Source organism: Trichomonas vaginalis, chromosome II (assembly GCF_026262505.1).
Source record: "Trichomonas vaginalis G3 chromosome II, whole genome shotgun sequence".
In the NCBI taxonomy this organism is placed as follows: Eukaryota; Parabasalia; order Trichomonadida; family Trichomonadidae; genus Trichomonas; species Trichomonas vaginalis.
In genome coordinates this window covers 4,801,237-4,813,498 of record NC_067204.1, presented here as the reverse complement: position 1 = coordinate 4,813,498, position 12,262 = coordinate 4,801,237, and the positions used below count along the sequence as shown (strand labels likewise).

Below are 12,262 nucleotides of genomic sequence, written 5' to 3'. Positions count from 1 at the left end.
TCTGAAACAAACAGAGAATATTCAATCTTAATAAAAAAAATTAAATTTGCTTTTTTTTTTTGCCTTCAAGGAAAATTAAGGAAATTGTTGACCAAGGAGTGTTGGATGTCGTGGAAATGGCTCTGAAACAAACAGAGAATATTCAATCTTAATAAAAAAAAATTAAATTTGCTTTTTTTTAATATTCACTCTTGTTGGTCGGTACGTGTTATTTATGGAGACATTGCCACTGCAAGTCTCTCAGAATGGCACAATCTGCCGCAATCGCATTCTAATTACAGAACCTTGACCGACAAGAGCGTGTTATGCACTCTTGTTGGTTACAAGATATACAGTGGGAATGTCTCCCAGAATGACACATTGTTTCGCAATCACTTTCTGATTCCGGAAATTTGACCAACAAAAGAGCACATAACACTTTTAGTTCATTAAAAATATCAAGTAGTCATAAGAACACTAGAATAGTTTATTTCTGATAATAAAGTATACAAAAACAAAATTGAAGAATATAATTTTTAAGAATTAATGACATAAGGCAACTCTTCTACTTTGGTATCGGATTTACTGCTAACATACAAAAATGCATTGTCGTTAAATGCTTGTATGATTTGTTGAACAGCATTTTTGTCGATATTTTCAAATATTTCTTGTATTTTTGCAATTTCGGTTGATCTTTCGGGATTATTATCTTTTAACTTTTGTTTAAGATACATTTGGATCCTGTCAAGGGCGACTTTAAGATTATTTACTTCAGCATTCTTTTCCTCCTCCATTCTATTACTTTTTTCAATCATTTTATCCGTATATGATTGTAGTTTAGCTATATTATCTATGAAAGTTTGAAATTCTTTATTAATTAGCACGATGAATGCATTTATTTGTTCTTTTACTTTCATATTTGCTTCTTTTAGCTCTTTTAACTCTGTGGATAGTCTGGCGTGCTTAAATATTGCTTTGTATATATAGCCATCAAGAGATTCAGCTGACATTTAATTAATTTTTCCAACTAATTTATTTGTCACTTTTCGATCAATCAAGTTGTCAAAGTTTACTGACAGAAAATTTTTATTGATACAAATTGTGGGGAAAATTGTATAATTTAGAAATCAAAGATATCCATATCGAGGGGAAAAAAAGATTAGCAAGATTAGTTATATTGGAAACAATTACAATACCCAAATTTTTCCATTAAAAAAATTACCATATTTGAAAGGGGTCTGGCTGTCAGAAATTACATGTGAAATATTCCTTGGAATTTTAATATTATACCGTCTATTGAAGTATTGAATTATATTATGTCAGAAAGTGATTTAAAAAAAAAACTCATAATTTATCATAAATAATAATAATTTTTTTTTACAAAACTTCTTCATATCCTATTTCGTTATCTGTCCATATTTGAATACAAACATCGCAGTCGACAGGTCCATCGACGACGTAAGGAACAACCCACCAAGGTTCATCGATATCCGTGACATTGTAAATCCAGCTAGAAACTTCCATGTTTCTAAATGGAGCGTCGTGGAAACATTTATCGCCTTGGTACAAATGTGACACTTTCTCTTTAGACTTCTTCATTACGAGTTGATGCAATCCTTCAACAGCGTTCTTCTCGTAAAGAATATACATATTCGTTGGCTTTGAAAACGTCAATTTCCACTGTGTCAAGTATTCAGATCCATCATTAACTTTGTATTTAGAACCAGCCTTGAAAGAAGTTCTCATTGTATAGTGGTATCTGTTATCTGTTCTCAAGCAGAGATAGAATCTATCGAAGTGTTTCACGAAGTCCTGCAAAGCCATCATAAAGATACCATCGTTATTCGTTGACAAACCAAGGATATTTCTTGTTTGTTCGTTCCATCTTGGATCATTATTTCCCCATGGTCCTGTCCATTCTGTGTCTCCCCATGTGTTTCTGACCTTGAGCAACAACTCGTTCTTGTATGTCCTCAATCCCATGATTGTGTACGCGTGGCCTAATACAATTCCGTCACTGTCTTTCTGTGTATCACTTCCTGGATTGGAACCAGCACAAATGAAGTTGTGGTCCATTCTGTATCCCATTAATTGTTTCCACAAAGAACCGTTTTGGAAAGCTTCTCTTCCTTCATTCGTGTTCAACTCAATCATGTACGGGAAGTAGCCTGTTAAATAGTACATTGCGATGTGTGAACATCCACCAGCAATTGCTGAATAGCTTCCGAAATATTTAGCGAAAGCTTTTTCTATAATTGCCGGCCAATAAGCGTTTTCTTGTTTGTCGAAATGAACGAAAATAGGATTTCCTGAGTGTTGTCTGCATGGAACAACAGAATCAACAATGACTTTGTCTACTTTACCCATTCTATTGATGTTTACACATGAAATGTTTGCTTTGTTTACAATTGGTTTTTCGAAAATTTTTTCAATAATTTTCGGATCTTCTGCCAAAGCAGACAAAGCAGCAACTAAGTAGCAATCACCAAGGTTTCCTTGTTTGAAGGCTGCTCCGTTTATAGGGTCAATGATACTAGGATTGTTTTGTTCCAATCTGTTCCATGTTGCTTCACTCAAAAGTGAGCAGATCTTTGTATTTTCTGGTCTTGTTTTCTTCGGATACCAAGCGGGGTCTTCGAATTTCTGGTTTCTTGCTTCTAAACTAGCAACAGCTTTTGTGTAAGCTGATCTATTGATTTGTTTAAGTTTATCCTGTTCCTCTTTGAGCTTTCTAAGTGCTTCTTCTTCCTCTCTTCTCTTTCTGTCTTCTTCTTCTTGTTTCCTCTGCATTTCTTCGTCTTCTCTCCTTCTTCTTTCTGCTTCTTGACGTTTTCTTTCTTGTGCTCTTTGTCTTCTCTGCTCTCTTTCTTGGGCGTCTTTGGTCTTCTTGAGTTCTTCCTCTTCCTGGCGCCTTCTCCTGTCCTCTTCTATTCTCTGGTTGATCAACTTCTGCTTGGCAATTTCTAATTCTTTCTGGCGCTTGTAGCGTTCGGCCTCTTTGTTTCGGATTTGGGATTTGAGGTCCTTAAGATTATTCTCTGCTTGTAATAACTCTCCGCCGAGAATGTTTGCAAGAGAATTTTGATCATCGTTTTCAAGTTGGTTTCTGTTTTGAATTCTGAGTCTCGCTTGATTGGCAAGCTGTTCGTAGTACAAACGCGCGGCTTCTTCCGCGGCGTCTTGCTTTTTGACTTCATCATAAATTTGGAAGATCTCTTTTCTTTCGTCTACGCTCCAGTTTTGGTCCTGAAGTAAGTAACTCAAATCACTGATCCTTGCGTACTTCTGGTAAAGGAAGTTTCTGATATAAGTAAATTCTACTTCAGAAACTTGTGAAATCCTTGATTTGAACATCCACACTTGATCGTATTCGGCTTGTTTGTACATGATCTCCTTGTTCTTCATGTCTGTGTAATCTTTTAGCGAAGACATTTCTTCAAGAACGAAATCTATTGCATCTGCGCCATTAAATGAGCCAATACCACGTACAGTGTTTAATGTGTCCTCAAGGAGTCTGTTCGGTGAATATTTGACCGTAAAATTGGTTTTGCCATCTGATATTGCGATTAAAAGCAAATTAATGCATGGAATCAAGGCCAATGATACGGAAGCAGCTGCAAATCCATATTCTGGATGATTGAACAAAACATTTGCGAAAACTCCCCATAAAAGTGGCAAAACTTCATCAAATGCGAAAACAAAGTTAATTAAAGGTGTTGGATGCAACTCGTTTTCATAGTATGCTCTAACAGGATAGAAAACAGAAGAATATGTCAATGTTGCTCCTTGTAATAATAATATAATTGTCAAAACAAAGGAAACAACGAATAGAATGAGACAAATTACTGTTAATGCCAAGAAACCTTTGTCTAGCTTAACACCGAGATATATAATATCAGCTAAAAGTAAAATAGTCATGACAATTAAAGAAATTATTGCTCCAACGCTGATTTTATCAGCTTTTCGCTTGAAACAATATGTTAATGCTCCGAAGAATACAGCAATGGCTGCAAATAATATAACGCATGGTAAAACAACCTCATCTTTGAGGATCAAATAAATTAAACTTGCAATTGCGATGATTGCTGAAGGAATGAGTATGTAAAGGAATGGAATAAATGGATTTATCCATTGTTCGCTTATGTGATAAGCAATTCCATAAAGAGAACAGATAATAAATAAAATTATTAAGCCAGCAACTAATCCGTAGTACCATTTCGATACGAAACCGATACCTACAGCGAATAGAATGAATAATACAATGGAAGTAATGAGATGGAGAATGGCTCCACTTATTAAGTCTGATTTAACCGTAACAACGAAGAAATACGTGTAGAAAATGATACCTGTCAACAGAGCTGCCAATATCATTGTCCAATATCCACATCCTTTGATGACAAATGGTAAAATAATTATTAATGGTGTAGAAACAAACCAAAAGATAGAAGCGACAAGCATTGTGATTTCCATATCATATGCCTGTGATTGGCAGGTAGATGAACAAGAATTAATTAAAGATAATCTTAAATTCATCAAAGAGACAATTAAAATGACAGAAGCAGAGAGAATAGACACGAATAATGGTGAGAATGTTGCACGTAATGTTATTGCGTCATAAAAACAAGGCACTCCAGCTGATAATGCAATAGCAAGAATAATTGAAACGGCAAGAAGAGAATAAGCTGACTTTCCTACATGTCCTTCGCGTTGGTATACGATTAATAACCCTCCAGCACCAAAACCAATGCAAACAGCGATGATTTCTAAAATTAATGTCAAATTTTGTTGACTTAATCCATTCAAAACCGTCGGGAAGTTGGAATTCCTTGTCAATACTCCATCAACAATAGCAGCAATTATCAAAATTACGACGGCAACGTACTCAAAAATCAAATCTTTAATTGTGATTGATCTTTGGCCATGGTTCATGAGGATTAAGTTATCAATGATCTGTTCACAACGTATCTGATAGGAATCGTACTTCGAAAAACTCCAATTATCAAATATTAATTTGGCAAAAGTGACAATTATCAAAAAGAAGAAGATTATGCCATGTCCGATGAACCAGTAGTTCTTTGTGAAGGTGACAGCAACTGATTTAAGTACTAAAGCAAGAATTGCCAAAGATATCGACAAAATGTTGTTTTTTGTTGATGTATATACGACCAAAATGAGAATATCGAGGCCAAAGAACATAATTGCCGTTGCATATGATGCTGCTTTTTCTTCTTTCTTCCAGAAAATGAATGTAAAAATTAAAGCGCAGGCAATGCTGATGATTAAGTAAATAATTATATCGTACCACTTGAATTTATCGTCACTGCCAAAGGCTGTATCGTTTTCGTCTTCAAATGATCCGACTTCTGCTGGATGCATCGATTTTACATCTTTAATGTGGCGGCGTCTGCATACTATTAAGAAGCAGAACACTAATATTGGCGGCCAAGAGAATAAATATCCTGCTCCGACCCATGATAAAGTTGGGAGCTTAAATAAGTAAACAAAAGGTGTTATAACTAATGCAATATAGAAGAATATCAACCCGAAAATCATTTCCCATGTAATTTTATAGCCGTTTTTGGAATATGATTTGATGATCGCGAATATTGCAATGAATGGAGGTATTACCAATATGAAAATCAATCCGAATATCGATGGTGAAAACTTGATGAACATGATAATTCCGAATATTATTGATAATACGAATGGAATGAAATAATAAATCACCCAGGAAACAGCAAATATAGAACCAATAAATGCTGAATAGTTGTGAGCGATAAGTAATGAGAATACTGTCTTTAAATCAGTAAATGGTCTCCAACGGACGATTTTGCTATTTATAACTGCCCAAATAATGAGTAAAACCAGAAATGGGATACCAACACCGAGTCCTACTTTCAACATGAAACTCGTACTGATATCACCAGCCCATATATCACTCATTATTATCTAGTAAAAAAAATTTATGCGAAAATTTTCAGAGTCGTCAACATCTATTATTAACTACTATCTAATTAACAAATTTTTAATTCTCGTTAAGATAAAATTGTGAGATCTTATAAAATTAAAAAAAAAAAAAAAAAAAAAAAAGTAGTGGGGCTTCCAGGCACTTCGTGCCTTCTAGCCCTGAAGATGTTTAGTATAAATGAAGTTTTTATTCGGAGGGCTTCCAGGAGCTTTTCACAAATTATATATGTTTTCATGTTTTGTCACTTTTCTGTCACTTTTCGGGTAAAAACATTTTTATTATTATATATAAATGATTTTACAAAACCACCGTTACCGTTCTTTGGAAATAAGAGTAGATGTAAAGATATTATATTGAGAGAACTTAAGAAACTACCGAATGGTCAACATTTGTAGATTTGTTCGGTGGAAGTTTCTATATATCCCATTTGTGCCATATAATATTCCCAGACTCAAAGATTATATGCCATGACTTCGACAACTATATGAACCGTCTCAAACATATTCCAGACACAAACAATATATTGAAAGAGTTAAAAGAAAGATACCTATAGGTAAGATGGAACGTATACCATTAGATAAGAAAATAATTGTGAGAGAGGTTTTGAAAAAAGCAGAATATATAGACTGGATAGTATATCTGCTAGACTATTATATAGTGGTGCTATAAGGATTCATGACATTGAAACACTTATGTCAAAAGTTTATATCTTAACTAACAAATGTTTTCAAAGAGAACATAGAAAAATATATTGAGGGTATAAGATTTGTGAGATGTCATTGGACAGAGTTGATGAAAAAATATAAGACAAGGAAAATGTTTTCTTTATAGTGGACCGCCGTTCTATAACACATGGGATTTCAATACCAAGTAGACTGGACTTTGAGAGACTCTTTAGAAACTTTAGACGTTATACATAACTGTCCATGCTTTACTTTACATCCGATAAAAGTGGTTTGGAAACCGTTATGAGATGGTTAGAGGACATACATGACTATGAGTTTAATATGACAAGATGAATATGAGAGAGGTCCTATAAACTGGAGAAAGTGTCACAAAAAGAAATTTTATTAGTAAGTAAATGTGGTTTTAAATAGGACTATTGTTTTAGGTTTTTTCCATTGTGTCATTTATTTATTTGACGTGCAGAAAAGTACAGAGAATATGAAGATGAACCAATACCTGCAAATGTTCAGCATATGTACTCGTAAGAGATATTTTTATCTAATATTAATGGACGCACAGAACTTAGCGAATGCACAGCAACCTGGACAACCAAACCAGAGAATATTCCAAATGAAGTTAGAATACAAACTGCAATGGCAAACTATGGTCAATGCCAACAGATGTACAAATGCAAAACTGCCATGTCAAATGACCCTGCGTCAGGTTGCCACCATGGTATGCAAATATGAGATGGAAAGAGTTTTATACAAACCCTGAAGTGGGATATAAACAACTTTATGCAGATGACGCGAACACAGGAGTTGACCCAGAATTGTTTTCTACCAGAGGAGAAACAGAATGTATGAGCTCCAGTTAAAGAATGCTATGGAACTCAACAGGAAACGTAGAGACTAGGCGGACATTAGATTTTTACATATAGTAAAATGGGTTTCTTTTGAAGAATAGGAAAATTCTTTCGAAATGTTGGAAGAGGTATATGGAATGGAATAAAATCTGTCGGAAGAGGAATTTGGAACGGAGTCAAAAATATTGGTAAAAGAGTAGGTCAGTTTGTTGGTATTATACCTAAAGACCCTGAACCAGAAGAGCAAGCTCTGTTATAAAACAGCCTGAACCTGCACCACAGTCTAGTTGGCAACCAAATCCAACACCTCAACCGTATTAAAAAATTATATTTTTACCGTTCGATAGTAGTTGTATATGAAACTAAGTTCTAAGTAAAACGCATGTATAATGGAATTATTCTTTTTCTTCCATCTGTAGTAAACCATACTTGAAAGTCTGAAATACTTCCACTTGGTGGTTCGTATAACTTTGTAGTTTTTCGTAAAAGTCATTTGCCAAGCATAAGAAAGAGTTTTGGGCGCCAGAAAATGAAGCATGAACAATAATAGCATCTTGTCGAAAATATTTTCATATGTTTCCATTAGGGTTTTCGACTTCATAAAAGTTCGGTGTTACTGGATATTCTGCAGGCTGATTTAACATCCTCAAAAATCTATACCATGCCAAGTTGTTATATTTTGTAAGAAATTAAAACGTTTTCTCCAAGGTCTTCTATTCTATTGATTTTAACAGTTGCATTTTTCCTGTCATATATAATATCGAGATGGTACTCTCCTTCGTCAATGTTATACTGGTTTGCATATTCGAGATAGATATCGTTATTTTTTCTTGAAAAGCTTGAAGCGTTGTTTCTAAGTTTACAAGCAAACTAACTTGTAAAAGTTTTCCCTGTTCAAATTTCTCATACGTACGTTTTTCTTTTTTATAGTATCGAACTCAAACCGACCGTAAATGGGAAACCATGTATGGCTTCTGAAATGAACTTCATTCTACGAAAGCCAATAGCTTTTGTGACGGATGGGTCTCTTAACATCTTAATGGGTAGTCAAACGATAGCCTTCATGCTTTACGGTCTCTGTCTCAAACTTTTGCACATTAGTAAAAAGTTCATCTAATGGTTTAGTTGTAGCAACTCTTGAATTTTCTTTTTCTATTGAAAGCATATTTTATCTAGAATAAAAATGTCGAAAGATATTGCTTCCATGAGAGAAATACAACACAACCGACAACTCATTATGCAAGCTCTAAATAAGAACACAACAAACTTTTCAAACTATTCTAAGATATCTGAGTCATTGAAAGAAGGAAACTTAAAACTGACATTAAACCCAATGACAGATGAGTTTCTGTTTCAAGACAAGAAGAACAATACTGTCTGTATAAATCCAACAAAAGGAACCTTAAACGAGAAGCCTATAAAAGAACTTCTTTTGAAAGCAGATATTGACAACAAAGCTGACAAAGAGTATGTTGACAATAAAATGTCAAGTGAAGTGACAAGAGCTGAAAACGAATATTCTAAAAAGACTCATATACATACCATTGCAAATATTACAAACTTACAAGAAACCTTAAACAGGAAAAGTGACGTTGGACATACACATACCATTGCAAATATTACAAACTTACAAGAAAAGTTAGATGGCAAAGCCGACAAAGAAACTGTAGATATGTTGGCACAAACGGTTTCAAGTCATACCAGAGGTTTAATGGAAGATGGACAACAGTTGAAAGAGCTTGAGAAAGGTGTTACAGAGTTAAGGAATACAAAAGCAGACTCGAAATGGATAGCTGGATATGTAGATGCAACAAAAGAATATATTTTCGCATGGACAGAAGGAACATACCCACAAAAATATCATACACATAACATCTCTGACGTAAATGAACTACCAACAATGTTATATAAGAAAGCTGACAAAACAGAGCTTCAAACATTAAAGACAGAAATACTTCAAACATTATATCCTATAGGTTCTATTTATACGTCAATGAACTCTACCAGACCAGAAGTAGTACTTGGTTTTGGAACTTGGACTCAAATAGTCGACAGGTTTTTGTATTGTGCAAACTCTTCAAAGGAAACAGGTGGAAGTAAAACGATTTCAGGTGAAAATTTACCTGCGCACAGTCACTACATAAATTTAACTACAGCTGAAGCAGGTTGGCATAAGCATAGATATTGGGATTGGACAGGAATGACAAAAGGTAAAGGATATGATGTTAAAGACGAGGTTAAGTTTGCTATAAATTGTTACTGGGATGACACTCAGGGAGATGGAAGCCATACACATCGCATTACAGGGTATACGCAAACAACGGGACAAAGTAAAGACTACATGCCACCTTACATGACAGTTTACGCATGGATAGAATTGCTTATCGTCATTTTCAACTTCTTTAGCATATTCGTCAGGAGTTGTCTTATATTTGTTTGGAACTGTCTTGAAAGTATACCACCTTGAACTTTGACAGACGATCTGACAATAGTAGTTTTATCTTCTGCTTGCAGTGTGTACATTTTGCCATGTTTGCCTAAAACTTCATAATATTCTCTTGTATACTTTTTCTATTTTTACGAACACGAATGTGAGTACCTTCGTCGTGTTTCCTTGTTGATGATTACGTGATCATAGTAGTATTTTCATATGGGTCGCGTTTAGGTATTTCTATTTTTTACTTTGTCACCTTTCTGAAGTTTGAAGCCCGGCATTCTTCTTGTTTGTCTCTTTTGACTAAATTATTAAATATATAGTCTTTCTCTAAGTCAGGGTTGTTTTTCATTTCTTCGGGGAGTGGTTTCCAAACCTTTTTGTTTACGGTTATTGTAAATATTTAAAACTTGTCTCATCTTTGCCATGGAGAAGTGTCTATACTTGTCGTCATATGACATTTCATTTGCTTCACCACCTTGTGGTTTGGTTTAAGTCTCTTAACATTTTATACAACCGTCAATGCACCAAGAGCAGAAGTGTTTGGTCGACAATGAAAATTTGGTTTACATTTTTTGAACGCAGATAGTTTTTAATATCATCTTGATTTATAGTCAGATGTCAGTTTTGTTGGATGGTATTTGTCAACGAATATTGTCAAAGCAGATTTTCACATCTAAAATATTTGGACCATAATGGTATGGCTTCACAGTATTCTTGTTTTTGACCGACAAATATTAGCCAGTATGGTGGTCCATCTTCTCTATACCCTCGGAATGTTTTCCAAGATATCCATAAACCAAGCATTTGGTGTTGAACTAAAGATTTTTACCATGAGTGCTTTCTTTGTTGCTTAGAAACATAGGGTCCTTGTTTGGATTCGTCATTTTTACCCTATACTAAAAATGGGTTTATTTGGCGCATTAGCAGTATGCATCTAGATTTTTACCGCCAGTGGGAACAATAGCCAGAGGTGCATTTGGAATTGGAAGGAAGATTTTGAGTACATTAGGTATACTTAAGAGAAAGCACAACCTATTATACAAACTGTACAGAAAGGTTGGGAGGTAGCACGAGATGCAACAAATCTTATTTCAAATCCTGAAACAAGAGGAAAAGTTCAAGGATGGATGGACAATGTAGGAAGACAAGCAGGAAACTATTATAACAAAGCAAATGACTACTATAACCAAGCAGGACACTATATGGACCAAGGGAAAGATTCTTTAACAGAGGATTATACCTCAACATGTGGGTAAACAATAACACAACCTCAACCGCCTCAAACGTGGGGAATGTAAATTTTTTACTGAGAATGATGAACAATACAGCATTGAGACAAATGGGTTCAGATGGATTTGTCGACTTCCAGCAGTTACACCACCACGTGTTTTCAAGTTTCTTCTATACCTCAGGAAGTTTTAGACCGACTTAAAAAACAACAACAACCAGTTGAAAACAAACCAAACTAAAATTTTTTACTGAGATGAAATGACCGAAGAATTGAAACGTAGATTTGACACCACAAACAAAAAGTTCAAACCATTGTCAAAACCCGTCAAAGAACTTACAGATGAAGAGAAAAATTCAAATAATAGAAGTGCCAGGTCTGGAAAATACAAACCCTAACTATAAGTCATTTTCATAGAAATGGAACGGCTAGTATCTCAAAAAAGAAACAGACTCTCACAAATAAATATTGAAGTCTGAAGGAGCTTTCGAGACAACAGATGGAAAAGTTTACTTCACTGACCAACAGTTCATATATAGAACATCTCATTCGACTAAGTCGAAATATTTCTAAACTTTACAACAAACACAAAAAGTTGAAAGGAAAACAAAAACAAATGGCATATGATATTTATGAAGATGTTGACGACACAACCATACCTGCAAGTGAGGTAAGGTCAGGTGAACCGAAAAGTGACGAAAAACCGATAGAAGAAGGTGAGCCAAAAACTGAAGATAAACCAAAACCAAAGTTTAGTTTCCAAACTACTAAACCAAGTCAACCTTCATTAGCTGGTATGGGTTGGCGTCAAAGACTTCTGGTAGCAGGCGGTTATGTAAAGTAAAGAAAAAAACATTTTTTTATTTTTATAAAAATGCCCCCATATAGAATGGATAGAAAATGTCTGCTAGAATAAAAGCAGAGGTTACAAGGATATGGTTGGAGAGTTTCGAAGAATTTTAATATTAGAAAGGGAAGACCCATAAAAGTCTATGAGCAAATTGTCTGGTCTTCGCTACGAGATGGACTTGGAAACAGGTGCGCCAATTATCCAACAGACTAGAGAGGTTAGAAGAAGAACGTCTTATATGAACATCCTTCGATGTTAGTGAACCTCAA

The 12,262-nt window shown here is 34.8% G+C and overlaps 4 protein-coding genes across 4 annotated transcripts, besides 1 other annotated feature; 1 reads left to right on the top strand and 3 right to left on the bottom strand.

Annotated features, from left to right (window-relative positions):
- Positions 1 to 449: 449 nt before the first annotated feature.
- Positions 450 to 1,162, bottom strand: TVAGG3_0487770 (uncharacterized protein; the record flags this gene model as incomplete). Its single annotated transcript, XM_001293638.1, has 1 exon — positions 516 to 989. One exon carries the CDS (start codon positions 987 to 989, stop codon positions 516 to 518), a length of 474 nt encoding a protein of 157 aa, XP_001293639.1.
- Positions 1,163 to 1,356: 194 nt separating this feature from the next.
- Positions 1,357 to 1,803, bottom strand: TVAGG3_0487760 (uncharacterized protein; the record flags this gene model as incomplete). The annotated part of the gene is made up of 1 exon (XM_001293639.1): positions 1,357 to 1,803. One exon carries the CDS (start codon positions 1,801 to 1,803, stop codon positions 1,357 to 1,359), a length of 447 nt encoding a protein of 148 aa, XP_001293640.1.
- Positions 1,804 to 2,161: 358 nt separating this feature from the next.
- Positions 2,162 to 5,922, bottom strand: TVAGG3_0487750 (calcium-dependent cysteine-type endopeptidase protein; the record flags this gene model as incomplete). Its single annotated transcript, XM_001297560.2, has 1 exon — positions 2,162 to 5,922. A coding segment is annotated over one exon (3,761 nt), but the record flags the coding sequence as incomplete, so codon positions are not given.
- A 117-nt stretch (positions 5,923 to 6,039) lies between these two features.
- Positions 6,040 to 12,262: part of a mobile genetic element that runs on past the window's edge.
- Positions 8,662 to 9,863, top strand: TVAGG3_0487740 (phage tail repeat-like family; the record flags this gene model as incomplete). Its single annotated transcript, XM_001295176.2, has 1 exon — positions 8,662 to 9,863. A coding segment is annotated over one exon (1,202 nt), but the record flags the coding sequence as incomplete, so codon positions are not given.